Below are 20,936 nucleotides of genomic sequence, written 5' to 3' on the forward strand. Positions count from 1 at the left end.
CAGACACTCCATTGTTTGTCTTGTAAGATGCAGTCCTTTGCACTGTCAAGGACTTCTCTTACTTCTGACTTTCCGGCACGTGCAGCTCCACTCCCACGCCAGGGACGGGTCAGGGCGCTGGGTCCCCGGTAGGAAGAGCACTTCGCTGAGCCCACAGCCCTGAGAAGCGGCAAAGCGCAGCGCCGGCTGCAGCAGGGTGCCAGGACCTCTCCCCAGGCTCCACCGATCGGCCCCGCACCACCTCCACAAACCCGGGCTTGCTGAACGGGAGGTATCACCTCATCTCCAGGAGAGCTTGAAGCAGGAGCTGACTGCATGAACCCTGCGCTCGGCCTCTGAAACTCAATAGGTCGCTGTTGCCACATCGACTGCTCTTAGCGAAGGTGCTGCATTAAACCCGTCCTGCGTTAGAGCCTTCGCTAATGATCGCATCAGAGCACCCTAATTGGGACAGCAGCAACTAGGAAACGCTTTCTGTGCCTTGTGGTAAGCCAGCATTCGCAGGTAGAGAATAAACCTCTCCCATGTCTAAACATATCCCACATCCCTAAAGTCATAATAATAAAAAAGCAGCATATTTTTATATAAATGTCAGTTTAGCTAAGGTGTAGTCTACAACAGGAGGCTGATGTGCCTCTCAGGAACACCTGCAGAGCTGGATTTGTTGGCAGCAGCGGCAGATGAACGCGTGTGTCAGGGCAGGGGACAGCGGGGCGTCAGTACACACAGATCCCCAAGAGCCTCCTGGAGCTGGTGGAGTGGGGAGCAGCCCACAGAGAAAAAGGGGTAAATAGGCAAACCAAAATACAATTTGCAAAGATACAGAAGCAACATTGGTGACAAGAAAGGAGACGTCCAAGGGATTTTCTTTTTTTCATTTTCATTTTTTTCCCTCCCCTTTCTAAAGGATGTTTAATGGTCCTGACTGTAAGTTGCAAGGAATAAGAACATTAGTCTTCATTCCCTACACATAAAATGCCTGACAGGGTTTTATCAAATAAAGAGCCCAATATGCTAGTTATCAGTAAGTGACTCCAGCAGCTAATTAAATTCTCAGTTTCTGAATCCTGCTCATAATGTTTGCTGACAAAGACCAAAAGCCCTGTAGTAATTTTGGCTTTTAGGTGAGGCGAGGCAGGGAAGGAGGGAATGACGACTAGCAAATTACCCAGGAAAGCAGGCTGGCAATCCATGTCTGACAGTCATCACACAAACCTCGTTTCGCCATGTGAGCGTAACAGGGGGGTTCCCCTCCAGATGTAAGTCAGCTCCGTGGCCTTCACCGACTCCAAGAAGGCTGCCCTGCTTAATGCCAAGTATGGTCCAAACAGGTATAGCACATGAACCTCCTATACATGCTATACAACCCTATGTATATGATCCTCCTGTGTATGTGTACATACATATGTGTATATATAAAAATACATACATAAATATATATACGAGGACTTCCTATACCATGCCTAAATACTCACTATAGAGGGCAATTACATTGATCACAACTAGGCAGTGCACTCTGAGCCAGTTTAGCAACTCTATGAATGCACATATTGAAATGTATTCTCACTCAGTAGAGCATGCAGCATGTTCTTAACTCGGACAATTCTCAAAGGAAAACAGGCATTTATTTAAAGCTAAACCTGGGCTTAAAAGCTTAGCTGGCTATAAATGGACTCCTGAGTTGGGTTCTCTCAGACAGGGGGGATGTTGTGTTCAGAAGTTACTCAACGCTACGGAGTGTGAGAAGGGATTTGCTTTCTCTGCTCTCTGAATTTCAGCTGATGAGTAGCATCAGCACAAGGTTGGTTCCCAACAGCATATGCTGGAGCCTCTTAAAGAGTACAGTTCCCTGCAGCGAGGAGCTGGAGAAGTGCATCCTTGGAGGATGAAGTGCGGCCTTCAGACATGGTCACCTCCAGTCTGACATGCCTTGTTTTCTTCCCCCATCTCCCACTCCAGGTAGAAATTTCTCTCTTAGATAAATCCTGGGAAGGCAGACCTGCACCTGAAAGTTGCAATCTAGTTCCTGATCAGTCATTTTGAGGAAGGGTGTATTCAGTGAGTAGATTTGATTTGGGAACCTGAAACCATAAGAATAAAAAGCTGAATTTGCCAGAAAGTTTGTTTAGCCAATATAAGCTTTATTATGGAATAGCTTTAAACCTCTAGGCTGAGAGCAAGAGGTTTTAGGTGCAGCTTTGGAAGGTGATTTATGAATAGATTTATATGTTAATCTGTTAATAAAAAATGTAGCGTACTGATAAAATATGTGACAATCATAACTCAGCTATGAGCTACATATTAAAGACTGCATCTGCTCTAGTAGAGGTTTTGATTATGTTTTTAAATGAGGGAACTGCATTGGCCTGAAAATAAAGAAATAAATGTTTTATCTAGAAATATGTGTCATATAATTCAAAGACGTATCTGGGAATCTGCAAGAAACAAATAATAAACTGCTTTTAAGAAAATGACTTCTGGAAAGTGAAGCTTATTCGCTAACATTTCAAAATGGAGTTCCTGTCCGGCCTCTCAGTGGTACATAAAGATACGCAAAGTATTCTCACTCTTTCCCAAAATTACTTCCTAAACTGGATTTTAAATTGGATGATAATCTTGACACTCCAAATAGATTGAATAAATAAATATCTTCAGCAAGCTGGGCCAGCTTCTGAGCACCCATGGGTTTGCGCTATCATATCAATGCCTGGTTTCCTCATGATTTTTGCAAGGATATTTTGAAAAATGGCAATGGCTCTGGCTCAAGGATGTTTCTGCAAGTAAATCTGAAATACAATATTTTTACCACTTTTTATTGACAAAAACACCCAGCACTTTATAAAGGAGTGCTATATCCCAATTTCGCATGCGAACAAACACCAGGCAGATAAACTGGGCAGATTAACTTTCCCTCAGGCAACCGCGGGCAGAACCAGCAGTACAGATTTGGGCCCTCCAAGCCCTGTCTGGTGCCTGCCCAGCATCTCTTGGGGATGTAAGATTTATCTATTATTTGTAAGTTTTTTGATGAGTGCCAGGGTTTTGTGAACATATTCTGAATCCTTAAAATTGCCCAGTGAAGTATTTTCACCAAGAAAGATTACTTGAGTGACAATTTGTTCTGTAAACTATATTACTCACTGCTCCCCGTTGGTTTTGTTTATCGTATTTTATTCAGCTATACAGAGAAAAACCAAGTTAAACTCTGCCACCTCTCCTCTCACTTTTATACACTTGCAGAGCATGTTTCTCATCAGCACACATAAATGTGGCACTACTGAGCCTTAAGTAAGTACAAAATAATGCATTTAATGATCGGTTTGATTCAAAGTGCAAAATATGAAACCTGTTCCATTTGTTGCTATGTGACATATCAAGGACTGATAGGCAATTTTTATTATTATTAACTATACTTTGTTGATAGGTACTGTTGATTTACCAGTGATTATGCCACAGAGTTAAAGATCCCTCCAGGGGCTAGCAGGGAGGGAAGTGTGTCTTCAGGAGCAGCTGTGCAGTTTAAGAACCTCATCTCTGTAGCAGGGATGTTTCTGTTTCTTAGATTAAGGGAAGAAAAATTGGAGTAAAACTGTCCTTACCAGAAATGCACTGGATATGTAGCTGCAGTTCATCTGCTACAGGACTATACAGAAATGTTTTGTCCCTTTTTTGGGTTAGAAAAAATACCCATCCCAAAGCCCCCCGATAGAAACAGAAAAAAAAATATTTCAATAAGCTTCATATCAAGCCTTAAGAGCTGCTGCTGCTTAAGCATACTGCTAACTTTAAGCTTGGGTTTAAGTAAGTCTTACACCTTCAGTGGGACTGAGAAGTTCATCAAGTTATGCCCTTGAGACTGGCTAACATTCTCTGAAGTGCCCACATGAATGTCCATGCTCTTGATTTATAAATTTGGAGCAAAATTTAAAAAGCAAATAAAGTCATGTGTTTTGTAGCATTTTCATGTTTTGCAGTGGGGTAATTGTAGATATGTAATTGGAGATCTAGATTCTGGCAGCCCAGGTGGTACCAGACAGTGTGTAACTCCACAGGCAATCCCACCAAATTCAGGGTTATGACTATTGGGGAACTAACACACTCTTTCTCTGAACTTAGTCCTCACTCAATTTTTTCGTCCTCAGGAAAAAATATTAGATTGTTAATTAAAGCATACTTTAATCTCAAAATTTTGTGTCTTTATTAATGGATTAAATAACTTATGTCCTCCAAATGGTTTTGCAGTAGGTGCACCCATTTATTCTTTCCTATTCTGTTAAAATACAGTTTATTTTTAAGAAAGGGAATACATACGTACTATTAAGATGATATAAAAAAACTGGTCAGCATACAAACTTCACAGGGCTGGTTAGAAACCTTTTCACAAGAGATCTTCCATTAAAAAAAAATTGAAATAAAAACATTTTACAAAATCCTAACAGTTTCTGTTAAACTTATCAGACAAGAGTCCAGAAGGGAACCTTGGATCCAGAAGGAAATTTTTGGTCACAAACATAAAGGAAAGGAAAGGAAAAAAGATGCCCCAAACAAACAAGGTCAATTGCTTGAGATGAGAGAATAGCACATTCAAATCCTCTCTCCTGATGCTTCAGAAAATAACTTGACCCAGAATTTTTGCATCCCAAGTAACCATGTGTCTGTCTCCTTCTCTTTCAGATTTTACAAAGACGTCAAAAAGTCTTGTTTTCATTTCACTGCAAAATATCTTGGCATCTCAGAAAGGCTGGAAAAATCATTTCCCACTCAGTTCTATTGAGAACTCTAAGTTCCAGGTAAAATCAGGGTGAACAGAGGGTAGGCACTGCACCGGGATTTATGAAATGCCTGCCAAGTAGCCTGTTTTTAATGCACACCAGAGAATAGCAATCCTTGCTAAGAAGTCCTAATCAGCATCGTGCATTTTTTAAAATTTGCTCAAAGGCTTATGTTTTTAAAATGACCCTTCCACCTACTCTATTAATTACAACCTCCAGTATAAAATGGACTTTTCTATGGCCTCACTGTGAAAGCTGCAGATTAGGAGCTAACCTTGTTTCAAGCCCATGTGTAAATTAAACAGCATGTGTTCCAAGTGTACATCATTTTAAAAATGTTTTCTATAAAATGTCTAATAATTAAAGCTTACAATGCATACAAGAGGACCGTTTAAAGATGGGAGATGAAACATGTTGCAGGGATTTTGTTTAAAAAGATGCTAAAAGATTAAGAACAGTAACCATTTTAAAATTACATTTCTTGACTACTGCAAGACTTCGAATGCTACATGCTAAAGTTTCCAAAATTAACAGGTGCTTTTGGATACCCCACCTGGGGCATCTCAAGATGCTGATTTTCAGAAATTCTTTAACAATGTGCCTCAATTTTGGCAAGAAAGACAGGTAGAAAAAATTGCAAGTGATCCCCAAAATGCCTTGGCCCCAATTTCCTTCTGGATATTGACATTCTGCCAAAACAAAAAAAAAATCTAACCACCACCAGAGTTCCTCATGCAACTAAAACTCATTTGGTGAAAGGTTTCTCAGGTCCCAAATGGAACTTCTGAAACACATTATAGAAATGGGGAGGGGGGGAGAAATCTCAGAGAAGTTGAGACATTTTGTTCCGCGAAGCAGGAAACGAGCTTGTTCTGCTTCAGTTTCTGCTCCATTCCACTCACTAGTTCTCATGTAAAATCTCAGTGCTACAGTCCTGGAGAAACAACCTCAGCAGAACCAACAGAAAATTCAAAGTCAGGAGCAAACTTTGGCACATGGTAGAGCAGCAGGGACAAAAGCATCTAGTGCTAGAGAAGCAATCCAAGACAAAGAGCTAGGAGCTAAGAAAGGAAAAGAAATTACCCCTTTATGAAAGTATAACATGGGCCAAGAGCTGACACATCCTCAAGTCTACATCTCTTCCTCCCCTCCCCTGAGATCTCAACTGCTCGATAGGGTAATGCTATCTTTTTACACAGCTTTTATCCAGCAACTTGCCCCCATAATGCTAAATTTTGTCTTTTAGTCTACTGCAATTCCAAGACACTAACTTCCTACCCCAACTACGCGGAGTGGCTACATGACACTCCAGAGTGTTCTTTGCTGTGGAGACTACAAAATTAAGTTTATACTAATGGCAGTCCAACACAGATTCAGGAGTAATACCATAACTTTAGCTTCTGGAACTAAAGACTCGTAAAATGTATTTTCAGGAGTGACGGGTTCACAAAATGATCCTTGAAGAAGTTGATGGAGAACTCTTGCTCATTTTAATTGATTTCGCATTGGGCTTAAATGAAAGGCATCCACAGTCATTCAACAGGCAGAAGGAAAGAACACAGTCTTTTAAAGTCTGGGAGCTTAAAACCTTTCTAAAATCAGAGAGTAACAACATAGTTAACACTGGGTTTGTGATACGCAATATTCATAAAGGGGATTATAATCCAGAAAAAGAAGAATTTATTCACATTGGAAAGCAATGGATAAAGTAATGCTGTGATGAAAAACATTATGGCCTGCTCAATGGCAGGAAATATTCATTTTCTGGTTAAAGAATAGATATCTGTCAAGGAAAACATGCATTAGGTAGAGTGAGCTAGTAAATCTACCCATTACAGAATGAGAGACTAAAGTACTGAATTTGCTGTGCTAGCAAGCGGTGGCACAGGGATATTGCTCCTGTGAGGTGCTGTTGCCACCTTTGCTGAAAAGACAAGAGTCATCTCCTTCACAGGAACACCCTTTCCATGACAGCTGTGGGGCTGAAATGTGCCCTTGCCTTCTCCCCACAGGGACAGTGCAGCCTAGGGATATAGCTGATTGCACAAGAACACTCAGTGAAAAACAGCTTTTAACTTCACCCAGCCCTGCTGTAGAGAGGTATATTCCTCACACTACCAGGCTTTGCCCCACAACCAGCATATCTTGCTGTCTCTGTAGACTATGCCCCTCATGTTCTTGCCCTCACCTCATGGAAGTACAAATGCAAGGAAGCAGACATCTGTCAACACAATCCTGCACCTTGAAGCAGATTTAGCACCTCTGGCAACCTGAAGAGTAAGTCCCATGAGCAGAAATAAATCAGACCACAATCTCAAGATGAAAAAGTATCCCCAGATCAGGCCTGACAAGATTGACACTGTATTTTACTTACAAGCAAAGAGGAGATACAAAACAACCCAAATTAGCATTGCGATTGCTTCTTAAACTGCACTCTCACCCCCTATAGAACTAACTGCAAATTCCTTGCATTTCTCATCTCGCTTTCTGATCTGATCTTTAAAATGATGCACGGCAAAGGGAAGGTGGGAGGGGGTGCCTCTAAGCCGCATCATGTGCTTTATGGAGACAAGCCAAGCAGCTACTTAGGCAACCATTAGGTCGGGAAACAATCGCTTCCATCATTCCCAACACGTGTGTCAACATAATTCCATGCTCTCTTTGTCATGCAAAAAGTCTTGGCAAAGTGACCGGATACACCCAGAAAGCAGGAGCAAACTAAGCTCATTATGTTAACCGGAGATCCCACAGCATCCTCCAGTGCCATAGAAGGAGACTTCCCATGTTTTGCAGTGTAGGAAAGGAAACTGGCTGCACTGAAAAGGGCCCAAGCCAAGCCTGGCTTCAGAAGTGTATAAGGGAGATTCACAATTGGGTTACGTGGAAGGGGATCCCTCATCTGACAAGCACAAGAGGCTGTGTCAGGCAGTGTGATAACAGGCATTGCAGAAGGTATGACACCTCGCATAACTACAGAGACTTCCCTCTCCTGTGTGCTCGCTGGAAACCTTCCAGCCATGCTAATATGGCTCTGCAAAGGGAAACTCCTGCCAAATGAGAGTATCAGCTTCTCTCACTCTTTATTGTTGTCATTGGTAACTCTGGACTTTGTTTTCCATTTAAAGGAAGATTCAATACATTTTACAACCATTAAACATCTTTTCTTCTCTCTATCTATACTTGTACTCCTACTAGCAGCAAAAGGCTTGTGCTCATGGGAATGGCTGTCAATATTAGTCTAATGGCTTCTTTGCCTGGTCAGGTACAGGAGGAAAGCCCTTTAGTCTGTCTGAAAAATGATGAATCTTTGGTGCTCTAGCAACTGCAGAAGATGGTAAATATATCCCAGAGCACAGGCATTTATTTATTTAAAGATAAGCAGTTGGGGTTTTCACTAACAATTTTTGCTGCAGCTCTCAATTCCAGATTCAGGGCAGTGGGAGGAAAGTCCTAATGCTGCTGGATATGTGCAAGTCCTTTCAAACTTTAGCTGCTTTCCCTCCATCCTGCCATGAGTAACATACATTTTCTACTCATTTTGCCTCCTGAATGTTTGCAAGTCCAATCTTGGTGTTAGTAATGCATTCAGCAAGACACAGCTCCTCAACAATCCATGTTCACAAAGGCCAACAATGGCTAAAAATAAGGATGGACAAGAATAGTAAAAGCTTCTCCTACGTGTTGCTGACATGTCCTCTAATGAAAGCCAAGCATTTCTATTGATTGTTGTGTTTAAGCCTGTATCAATCACACTACATGCTTTGTTCCTTAAGATGCCATATTTTTTGGCAGATCCCGTTACCACCTAAACACTCAAGAATCAAGAGCAGAGCGAGCTGTCCAAATGGGCAAGTCTAGAAGAGCCCATCCCCCAGCATTATCTTTGGAGTGGGAATAAGCACCTGGTTCTGACTTTGCCTTCTCCCTGCTCCATCACTCTGGGCAAATTTACACTATACAGCCTTTGGAAAACATACATCAAATATTACAGAATATTCATTAGCAAGTCAAATAAAACAAGAGAGTAAAAAGTGAACATACCTGAATAAGAGAAACGTTGTGTAGACTAAGTCTGAAGAGGTAGTTCCTGCATAAACAAGAAGAAAAATTACAAACCATTAGGCTACCAAAAGAAGGGAAAAGTTATAAAAGCAAGTCATAGTTTTTGGTCATTCATTTCTACAGACAATGAGCTTTTCTTAGACTCCTCTCCACAGAATGCAAAAATAGTTATATGCCCCTTGTTCATCAGTGTCTTAGTGAAGCTCATAACAAAATTCTGAGCAGGTCTGGAGTAAAATATTCCAGAACTTACAATGAAGAACCACAATGAAATCCCAACAACACAGGGACTGTTTCCAAACCCTCAAAGGGCTTTGGTTGAAGTCCTGTATGGTCTGTGCTCATGTTTTTCTCTGCATTCTGAGAAAACTGGGGTTGGACAGAAGCCAGCTGGAGCAAGGCTGACTCCTGTAGTATGCTCCCCCCAAGCCTGTCCTCGTCAGCGCTCCCATTCAGGACTTTGTGGAAAAGCAGAAGAAGAGGACAGATACTTCTCAGCAGAATCTCTCTGCACAGAAAACCAGCAGGGAAATCAAGGCAGTGACTGCAGATACTCCCAGTCCTCCTGTCATCGTATCTCCACAGGCAAAGCAAGGGAATTCCTGACAGAAGTCACTGTAGCATGAGATACCACACATAAGCTGAGCTCCTGCAGCCCTCCTTCTGCATGTTCGTATCCCATCACAAATAGGAGGGAACACACATTTGCATAAACTTCTATGGGTAAAGCTTAGTTAACAGGATTTATCTCACATTTTTGCTTGCTAAGACAATGCAGTTACCAGGAATCAGCTGACATATTAAGCCATACGGATTTGATTGCATGCTTGAGGGTTTTGGCCACATCTAACTTCATATTTTTGCATCCCATCTGTCAGGGGGTCTGAAGAGCTGTGGTCCTTTTCCAACACCCCTATCACCACAATCTCCCAGAGAAGACACAATTACATTATACCAGGTGAACTATGTTTTTGGAGGTGGCTCTATTTAAATAGTAGAAATTGCAGCTTTGATGATATAGCTTCATCTGCTCTAGAAGTGCCAGTATACAGACATTCCCCTACCTAGTAGAAAAGCAAGTTCCAGTGTTAGGTCAGTGAAGTCAGAGAAGTCAGTGGAAAGCTCCTATAGCGATGAAAAGGTCCTAAGGACTCTTCTGAAGAGCCTTGTTTAGGGTCTGTAGTCAGCAGCACACTCTGCCCAAGCAAGAAAGTTATTCAAACTTTGACATATGAGAAATTCATATTGGGTCACACTGACCACTACAAGGCTTGAGCAATTTTCCTTCTTCTGTTATCTCTCACTTGTATATCACCTAAGTCAGAATCATAGAGTTGCCTGTATACTTTGTCCCAGTTCTATAAATAAATCAAAAGGTCTCAACTGCTGCTGACTGTCAATAAAGCAGAATGGGAACAAGGATGATGGGGAACTTGGGAAGTCAAACTCCTAGTACCAAATCTTCAGCTGATGTAGCTCCGATTTGGTCTGATTTACACCATCCTGTTCTACACTGGGACTGCTTACTGTGCTGGTTTTGGTTGGGATAGAGTTCATTTTCTTCATAATCGCTAATATGGGGCTATGTTTTGGGTTTGTGCTGGAAACAGTGTTGATAACGCAGGGATGTTTTAGTTACTGCTGAGCAGTGCTCACACAGAGTCAAGGCCTTTTCTGCTCCTCACCCCACCCCACCAGCGAGGAGGCTGGGGGTGCACAAGAAGCTGGGAGGGGACACAGCTGGGACACCTCACCCCAACTGACCAAAGGGATATTCCATACCATATGGCATCATGCTCAGCATATAAAGCTGGGGGAAGAAGAAGGAAAGGAAGGACGTTTGGAGTGATGGTGTTTGTCTTCCCAAGTAACCGTTACACGTGATGGAGCCCTGCTTTCCTGGAGATGGCTGAACACCTGCCTGCCGATGGGAAGTAGTGAATGAATTCCTTGTTTTGCTTTGCTTGTGTGCGCGGCTTTTGCTTTACCTATTAAACTGTCTGTATCTCAACCCACAAGTTTTCTCACTTTTACCCTTCCGATTCTCTCCCCCATCCCACCACGGAGGAGTGAGCGAACAGCTGTGAGGGGCGTAGTTGCCAGCTGGGGTTAAACCACAACAGCTACCTAGAGAAGAATGATACCCATTAGCATTATCTGAACAAAATATATCAGTAATTATCATACCTCCTGTAAGTATGCAGAGAAGTACACACACACACAAAATCTCCATCTTCTCTCCTACTCCTATCACTGGAGATCCAGCAGTTCTTTTGTACAGTCTGAAACCCTATTCTGTCTCAAAGGGCTGCATACTTTCCCAAGTAATTTGTTATTAACTCTTTAGTATCAGCTACAGACTTAAATATCATGTCCTGCGGGTGCATGCAGCAGACCAGAGGCACTAAGCTTACATACAGCTAAAATTTCAAAATGGAGGTAAATTGTCATCCAGTGACGGATCTGACTTGGCTCCCTTAGAAAAGCACATGCTATTCTCACCAAAATACTAATGCAATTCCAGAACATGAGATATCATGGAATAAGCCTTCTCCTGGAGAAGTTAAGCATGTCACTGGCCTCCAATCTTACAACACCCTAAGGAGAAATTCTCATAACTAGGGACTTGAAGTTGCGATCCTGTTGTTAAGCATGCTATTTAAATGCATTGATTTTGGAAGCCTAATAATGCAGATTTCAGCTCCTTGTTTTAGTCTTGTAAAAAGCTGGACAGTTTGACTGAGTAATAAATTTTAATATTAGGGTTTTTTCCATGATAGCTCTGCAGAGCAAATTCAACCAAAATACCTTTAATGGAAGAGACGTATCTAAAAGACACAATTTTCGTTGCACTCAGCCAAAACACATGCAGACAGGAAAAGTGTCTATTTAAATAAAGCCAGGCTCTGTCCTCTCAGTGACTGCTGTGTAGCACCTGGAGAAAGCATTAGCGGTGAGATCACTCAGGTGGCTGAGACCTAAACCAGGCAGGAACGTAGTACTAATGTGAATAGCACAACGATCTTCCAAAGGCTTCATACTAACCTCAGCTCTCCAAGTCTGACCTTTTGGCTTTCTTACAGAAAGGAGGGTTTCCCTACATTTTTCATCAGCTTGCCTCACCTGGTGTCTGCGCAGCCACTGGCAGTTTCTTTTAGTTTGTTTGATCCGTCTCACATCTCATCAGCAGTAATACGAACACTGGTAGGCAGACCAGGCTATCAGAGACACCTCCAGACTCCAGTTGACCTGCCCAGCTAGAATTGACTAATCCTTAATTAATAACATGCTCTTTTAACCATACTTGTTCTGTAAAGCTATACCAGGAGTAAAAAGCCAAGGGGAAAGATCTGCTGAATAAGACAGTGCCATTTTTATGAATTCCATTTTAACTGCAATTTCAGTCTAAGAATGAGCAAGGTCTCTGAATGACAGGCATGGTTTATTGTACCTAGAATTGCCCCATTTGTGTCCTTTTTTCTGCTTGTGTTTGAAGTTATGTCTGTTTAATACCTTGCTGAACTATAATTTAAAGCAGCTGAAAGAGTAGGATTAAGAAATATATGAGAACACTGAGACCTCTGCATGAATGGGTGAGGTGCCTTCGTGGTCTTTTTTTTTGGTTTTTTTTTTGGTCCCACTTTGTCTTGTAAGTGAACATTGGCTAATTTCTTTCTCTCTTAAATTAAATCCACCTGGACTAGGCCAGAATAGCGATTGCCTGGTGCAACCAGCTATTCTAATAACCTTCTTCTCCTGTATAAAAAGCCGGTGCACAAGCTTGGAGGGATAAGACAACCTGCTTACTCACTTTCTGTCCTAAAAGGTCAGGCAGCTTCATTCCATGGTATTAAAACACGAGCTTTGTTTCATCCCAGAGTTGGCTGCCTTTCAGCCATCTCCAGAGCAAGGAACTACACTCCTCTAAGTACTCTGGGACAAATGGTATTATACACATTAAAAAGGTGCCTCAAACTACTGATCATTATTACTACTAACCTTATTATTCATGAACATCAGTGCAGTTCTGAAAACACCCATGTTAAACAGTAATACCCTGAAGTCTCAGCCAAGACTGTGGTTTTGTTGTGTTAAGACACAGAGTGGGTTAATGGTGAGACCTCTCTGGAGACTGATTCACAGCAGATGCCCATTTAAACAACCTGAGGGTGGATCCTCTCTCTGTCACCTCTGATTGCAAGGGGATATTATCCCCCAGCTCAGATATATGAAGTCAGCTGCTGTAAAGACCCTCCTGCTCTATGCAACCTAGTCTTGAAGAATTTGCCATCTAAATATATACAGAAGAGTGAAAAAGAGACATCGTTCTCATTTAAATTTAAAGCACAGATTGAGCAACTTAGCCAACATCACAGAGCATATCTGCAGCACAACCAGGAGCTGATCTCGTGGTCCATTAGTCTATGCCCTGGTTAGGAGAATAACTTGCCCCCAAAGTTCGGGCCAGCATGTAAACCTGTGCTGAAGTGCCATTTACTCTCATGGAAATCAAGTAGACATTGAATTACTTTCCCAAACTGGGCCCTCTATGCTAGTCTGCGTATGAACAGAGCCAGCTGCAGTATAAATCCTGTAGATGAAAGTATTTGTTAATTGGCTTTGTAATTTGTATTTGGCTGCCTTGTAAAATGATTAAGTTCTCACTGTGCCTGGTACCACAAAGCATACGTACCAGAACAGCGGGAGAGCAGCGGAGATGTGTTTCAAAAGCAGTGGAAGAATATATCCACTTAAATCTGCTTGCCATGACATTCCCAAGTCAAAGCTGCTTATTAAGTGTTTATTTCCTATAGCCAAGCGCACCTTGGATGAACTTTGTAACATGATGCCCATGCACTTGTTCACACATTGCCTGGCCTTGAAACAATCTACAGTGAAGGCATAAAGTACTTCATCTACGATGCCATGGAGCAACAGAGCTACAAGACAAATTAAGCCTTTCCAATGGGAAGCCACATAACGAGTGCTTGAATAATAGCAGAGACCCTTCCTCTTAGGAGTTCTGAAATTACAAGGGTTGCAACACGCTTCAGACATTCGTTCAGGCCTCTTTTTCAGTGCCTCCTTTCAGGCACTACATCTGTCAGCACTGTGCTAGCTGATTAAAAGGTGCTTCCTTCTAATTAAAAGAGAGCACGCTTTTCAGTTTTACTGTGGTAGATCAGGAGGAACATCCTTGCAGTCAATGGACTGAATAGGTGTAAATGAAAGGCTACTCTAGCTTCAGATTCTTTTTTCTATTTAAATGAGCGAGGTTTGTTCACATTTCCCAACTCTGTCCCCCTCCACACACACCAAGCAGGTAAGATAACGCCCCTGTGCTTCAGAACAACCCCTGCTAGAAATCGGGAGCCACGAGACTTCTAACGCTGACCACCACCAGAACCTCTCAGGCCTCTGACACATGCACAGAGACCAACAATATGCCGCCTTATTGCAGCTGGTCTGTATCACTACAAGACATGTACACCTGCTCGCGTGTTGCCACTTGCCTGCACCTTACAGTAGACATGAGAAGCTCACCCCTCCCTCATTACAGGGCAGGCTATCTCAAGCCCCCTCTCTTTGTACACAGACAATTACCCTGCAAGTAGAAACAAAGCCAACAGAAGCTGATAATAATGTTGGATCATGCAAAAAAAATACATTTAGGGAAAGCTGAAGAGAACTGAGTGAAGAGTTATTCTCCCTTTTGGGGGCAATTATTGCACTGAAACAGGCATCCAGCATAGCCCAGGTGAGGTACTGGAGACTCAGGTAGGCTCGTGGTGCTCTGGGAAGACATTCCCTGTGCTTGTAGAATAGAATAGAACAGAACTGAACAGAACAGAACAGAACAATATAAACTACTTCAGTTGGAAGGGACCTACCATGATCATCCAGTCCAACTGCCTGACCAATTCAGGGCTGACCAAAAGTTAAACCATGTTGTTAAAGGCATTGTCCAAATGCCTTTTAAACACTGACAGGCTTGGGGCATCAACCACCTCACTAGGAAGCCTGTTCCAGTGTTTGACCACCCTCTCAGTAAAGAAATGCTTCCTAACATCCAGTCTAAACCTCCCCTGGTGCAGCTTTGAACCATTCCCACACATCCTATCACTGGATCCCAGGGAGAAGAGATCAGCACCTCCCTCTCCCCTTCCCCTCCTCAGGGAGGGGATTGCACTGCAATCAGGAGCCAGGTCTGCAAGAGGGACTCACAACTCACAGCATAGATAATAAGAAAAATAATTAACAGAACAGAGTCCTTTGGGCAATACGAAACAAGACACAGAATTATGCATGTGACAAACCTAATGCTCCCTTCTGGCACTCCTGGAAGCCAAGTGCTGGGGCTGAGCCTCGGGCTAGGAGCCAGCAACTCCTGTCAGCTCTTCCTATCTTTGCTCCTGGAGGCCTTAGATATACTTTGTATGTCCACAGTACATGACAAACACAGCTTAGTCATGCTTCACGACTCCCCGGGAGCTGGTTAGTATCATTCCTCCCTTATACTAATGGAGAAAATGAGCCAGAGAAAGGTTAAATGACCTTCTCCAAAGCACACAGCAAGTCAGTGATGGAATCGAGATCAGACCCCAGGGCTCTTGGCTACCAAATCTCATGCTAGATTAACACACAGTGCCTCTACGCAGGTCCAGCTGTGGCTGAACTTCTCAGATGGTTATCTACATTTCTGAACTAGTCAACCATCCCAAGAAACCCAGCTCCTGAAGGATGATTCTGGCCTTTGCTCTCAGAAGGAGTTAATTACAAGCCTGCCCTGGAGTGTGATGTGATGATCCATTTGCAAATGCTACTCCAGTGATTCATTTGAAGGGCCTGGCATACACATGCTGGAGAAAAAGTGGAGAGCCAGCATCTCCCTTACAAGGTGAATCCTTATTCACCAGTAATTTTGTTTCTATTGAAGAAAAACTTGTCTGGTACATCATTCTTCCTTAAAAATCAATAGATGTTCAACAGAGAACCATACTAAACAGCATACAGTAATATGATGCAGTTGCTGTATGAGCAATTGCTTTTCCCAAAGCAACATTTCTCAGTGATAAATCCAGCCAGAGCTAGAAGAGCATCCTCTTAGAAGAGGCTCCTTATGCAAGCAGCATATCATTCTGATTAAGCAGCTTCCAAATTAAGCCAGGGTCCCAGCTACTGTTTCTGGGTTGCCACTGAGGCCCATTTAGTACTTCTCAGTGGAAACAAGGATGCAAATCAAATCCTCTATATTACAGTCAATGGAGGAGAATGACCATCAGCTTTAATGGCACAGGGTGCATGGCACGGATCTGCTCAGGCTCAATGCTGTATACTCAGGGCCAGCTCTAGGGAGAGTCAAAAGAGGCAGATGCTTATAGCTGCAGAGCACGCAGGACAACGGCATAGCTGTGGCACCCTTCGCCTATACCAGTATTCAGAAATCTAGACGGATGGCTGCCATGGGAGCGAGAAGCGGGAGGGGGATCGGCCCTTGGACCGCAGCCATGTCCCCTCTTCCGTCGGCTCTCAAGGGGAGCAGCAAGCTGGCTCTGGTGTCTCTGGCCCTTCTCCTTCCCCAGGGCAGGAGAGGAACAGCCTCACTCCAACGTGATCCCACCTCCCTGGGGGTGACAGTGTTTGCCACGCTCCCTTGAACCAGCTGTTTTCTGGAGGGTAGCCATATGTACACACTTCAGAGAACGGGCACTGGGATTTTTTTGGTAATATTGTTTGAATGTATTTATGAAATGCGGGCCAATTTCCATATTTTTTTGGTTACATTTCCCTCCCTCTGTTTCACTAGATGAGTTTCTTCAAAACCTCAGAGATGGAAACTGAGCCAAATTTTCAAAACTCATGTGTGGGTTTGTTCCTATTTTCCTGGAAGAGTGAGTCCATCTCTCAGACCATCACGTATTATCCCACATGCCACCTCAAGTCTCTCTTGACGTGCAGCTGACAGCTCTTCTCTCCCCCTCTCATCCACTTGGCAGAGTCATAGAGCACTTACAGCACCTTGATACGGCCCCTAGCCATACAGGGACCTTTGATCTCCTATTTGCCCATCACTTTTAGTTGTGCTTTCATAAGCCAAAGTGTATAATTCCTCTTCTTCTGATGCACTGATTATCGTTCAAATATTCCCTGGCACCCCCCGCACCTGCCTACTTAGGCTGATAAACATGCTCAGTTCTGTCAGGCTTTCCTCAAACTCTGGATGAGTTCAACACGACTTGTATGCAAATACTGATAGAGTTGGCTGGTGAGCTTAAGTTATTGCCAACCAATCCCTTCTCTTTGCTGTGGTTTTTATACCTTTGCACTGCACAGAACAGTAGGCTTAGCACCTAAACATCTGGATATAAAGTGATATGCAAGTCACTGTGGTGAGCCCTGCCATATAAAACTGACATATCACCAACTTAACCAGAGCAAGAGAGAGTATTTTCAGTAATGCAAAAGGATACTGCTCTGCAGCCCCGTCCTGTGATGCTGTAAAACACATTAGGTTCAAGCCTCCAAGGCTTTTGCCAAAATACCCTGACCTTGTGTTTGCTTGCATCCCACTCTCTGAAATACAATCTTCAAACTTAATTATTCTCAGTGTGTTACTAAAGCAAGCGAGCCTCTCATGGGTGGCTGCTTTTGTGATAGGGTATCACCAATTTTCATTTATCTGGAATATGAGATATTTTTCCAGTCAGGCCTGCAATTCGCTGTGTAAGGATGCTTCCTATCAGCTTGCGCTGTGCCAAGATTGCCTTTCACACAGCACTGGCTGCGCAGGCACTGGCCATGAGTCAGCCGATAGCCTGGTTCCTCCGATGATGGGCAAAAGTGCATGGACTACCACGCCGGTGAGTTCATTTGCAGAGAGGTAGATGGTACTGCCTTGCAGGCGATTTGAAGGACCAGCTATTTTCTCTGCCAGCAAAGATGACAGACCAGAGACTGCCCCTGCTTCACCCTCTTCTCCACGTACAACACCCAGGGCAAAGCTGTCTCTTTGCTCTCCTACAGCTGTGGCTTCTTCTGTGCATTGGTCCGGCCCAGCAACCTGACAGTGCCACAGCATAGCATTTTATTTTATTTATTTATTCTGAGTTAATTAAAATTCACATTCTGTGCTCAAGCAAATGCACAAATTTTAACTAAGAAAAAAAAATTACACTTTGAACAAAATTTGGGCCAGGGTCCAAAGTTCCCAGAATCCCATAATTACAAAAATTCTCCTTCCATCCTTTCCCGTCCACACCTCTTCCCCTCCTCCCCAAGGCATATAAGTCAGGGACAGCACACGCTTGGGGTACGGCAAATTCAGACTCCTTGCAGATCAGCAGAAGAAAGCAAACTCTACAGGTGAGAACAGACACCCCAGTGGGGCTTCACCTCTCCACGCTTACACAAGGGCTGAGCTGACCTCACCTGGCACAGTATCAGAGAGGAAAATCTGCCTCTGAACTGTCCCAGGCTCAACTAGAGAGGTTAAAACCCACACTTTAAATCACACTTTTGTTCCCCATGTAAAGAAACCGTGCACCCCCAATTACGGATTTAACTAGCTGCAATGTCTAATCACAGGTTTCTCACCTCACCATATTCTTTACCATGCAGGTCAGGCAGCTTCTTTAAAAAACATCAATGGTCCTTTGAAAGTTTCTGTTAATTTCAGAGACTGATTCTCCCTTTTTTTCTCACATCACCACGTTATCTGCCCCCCTCCAGCCCCCGATACAAGGATGCTACTTTAATTAGAGCATTCTTTTGTCTGCTAGGAAAAATCACAGTGAGAAAGGATGGTATTTGTTTTTCTAGGTTTCTCTGCAGCAGCGCTTTCAGCTACCCTCCTACGATCTGGATATAATCAAAAATATTATCATGCTCTTTGCTTGCTCACGTCCTCATTAATACCTCAACTGGCAAGGTAATTTCTCAGCCAAACGTGACTTAGTAGGGGGTAAAGCTGGCGTAAGACAGTGTGATACTAATGTGAGCCATCAGAAATGGCAGTAACTCAGCTCAGTCATTTTGTCTCAGAAAAGTATCGAGTCAAATCCTGTAGTCAGGGATGAATGGCATGTCATTCCTGGCTGATAACAGGACAAGCCTGTGGACTATTTAAACCTTTGGCTATGCCCATGTGGTTGTGGCCAATGTTAACTTGTTTGCATGTTAGCCTCTCCATGCTATATGAGACTTCACTTTTTCAGCCATGCCGGAGCCCTACTGTCCCAGTGTGAGTGTATGGGACTCACAGACCTTCATGAGCATTTTGAAGGCTTATGTCTTCTTTGGAGGTGCAAGGCTGAGAGCAAATGATTAAACCACCAGGTGGAAATACAACAGTAAAGGGTCCAAATCCCACCTCTGCCACAGGTTTTCTGTGAGTCCATAGAAGAGCTTTGGCTACGTCCACCTCAGCCAAGTGCAGAGACCTCTGAGGCTGTGCAGACTTTGACTGGTACCTTCAGAAAGAGTAGTCTCGCTGCGGGAGTAGCTGTGCTAGGTGCAGCACTGCACTACCTTTCAGATCTACTATAAACTCACTTGTCTCAGCATCACAGCCTTTTCACGGGGCAGGCTTGCTCTTAATCCCTCGGGGCCTTGGATTCCCATCTATAGTGTGAAATTATTAGTGCTTTCCTGCCTCACAGAAGCCCTGTGAGGATAAATGTTGGTGAGGGGCCCTGGTCATTTGGCAACAGAAAGTATTCTTGACAGACCCAACGCCGATACTCTAAATCTGTGGATCAACTCTGACCCGACTTCTGCCACTGAATTTCCTGGTTTGCAAAATGCTTTTTACCCAGGCAACATAACCTGCAGAGACTTATCCTCTTCAGGGTTCAGTGGCAGTCCAGATCTGGACAGAATTGAAGGTGCCCAAGGGTAAGAGTGATATTTTCCAAGCAGCACAGGTTTTGAGAGTTTTACTGCAGTGCTCTGGAGCTTTCTGCCAAGCAGGCAGGAAAGAGCCTATGTTCAGCCAGAAATCTGCATGAAACCTGGTGTCTGACAGACTAATCTATCACACACCAGAGACTTTCAATAAACTCAGGGTGCCAAACCTGCTGGTTGAGGGTCCTAGAGTATATTTACAATTTGCCGTATTTCTGCAAGCTGCAACTTGAAGCAACTCTTTTGGGACATCAGTCACTCCATTCAGTCTTCAGCTCCTAAGCCTGCATGATCCAGAGTTGTTTTAATGTTTATACAGCCAGAAGCAATAATAGCCAGGAAGGGGTGCGCCCAAGCTGAGCTGCTCCCCCTAAAACAACTTTTGTAAGTTCATATAGCACCTTCCCTGCTCCCCAAAGTAACCATATCTCCTTTCTTGCATCTACCTACTTGGCATTAACAAGCACATTCAGTTCAGCTCTAAATCAAGTAGGAAAATCACCCCCACCAAAGCATCCAGCCTTGCATCACCAGCAGCTTAGTCGCTTGACATTTATTGCAGAGAAGTCTGGCAGTCTGGAATGACGTGCACTTTACTTGCCAGTTTTGAGTCCATTGATGCAGCCATTGCTCACTATCCTCCACCTCCAGGCTCTTCTTGGTAATGACTATTTGTGACAAGGGTTCCTGAGCTGCAGTTCCCCGTACAACAGCCATGAGAGATGATCCTTTCCCGTCTCCTGATGGAGCTGACAGCCCCCTTGGCAGGTAGAACTATGAGGATTTCTGGTCCTGATGCTTTCTGGCTGGTTTTCTACAGTAACACCTCCACTCACTGCGAATGGCCAGCCCTTGTAGCCATGCCGCTCACATCCGCAGCCCCAGCAGGCTACTGCCCTGAGCTGACACCCCCACAGTTTCCTTCTGGGAAAAGTCAAATGTTTCCCTTAGGGCTTCCCAGCCACTCTCTGTGCAGCCATTTGTTTGGGTACCGTCCTCCTGTTGTCCAAGCTGTTTCCCTTCAGCTTGCTGTCATGCCAGATTGTCACACAGTGTCTCAACCATCCTCCTTTAAGCCTTTTATGTTCTCCTCGCCAGCGAGCTCTTCTGAGGCATGCTTTTTGGCTTGACTCCAAGCAGGGTCTTTCATATCATCATTTCTTTACTGGCTCCTGTCTCTGCCCAGCCAGTAATGAGAGA

At 43.6% G+C, this 20,936-nt stretch overlaps 1 protein-coding gene across 1 annotated transcript in view; it reads right to left on the reverse strand.

Moving 5' to 3' along the window:
• The window catches only part of SEMA5B (semaphorin 5B), a gene marked incomplete at both ends in the record, with an annotated part of 133,929 nt that overhangs the window by 91,653 nt on the left and 21,340 nt on the right, over window positions 1–20,936 (reverse strand). The window contains one exon of the mRNA XM_082314454.1: window positions 8,814–8,859. Coding sequence (XP_082170580.1) covers window positions 8,814–8,859 — 46 coding nt within the window. The remainder of the gene's footprint in view (window positions 1–8,813; window positions 8,860–20,936) is intronic.

The sequence above is a fragment of the Platalea leucorodia genome (genome assembly GCF_965183815.1).
Source record: "Platalea leucorodia genome assembly, chromosome: 5".
Classification (NCBI taxonomy): Eukaryota; Metazoa; Chordata; class Aves; order Pelecaniformes; family Threskiornithidae; genus Platalea; species Platalea leucorodia.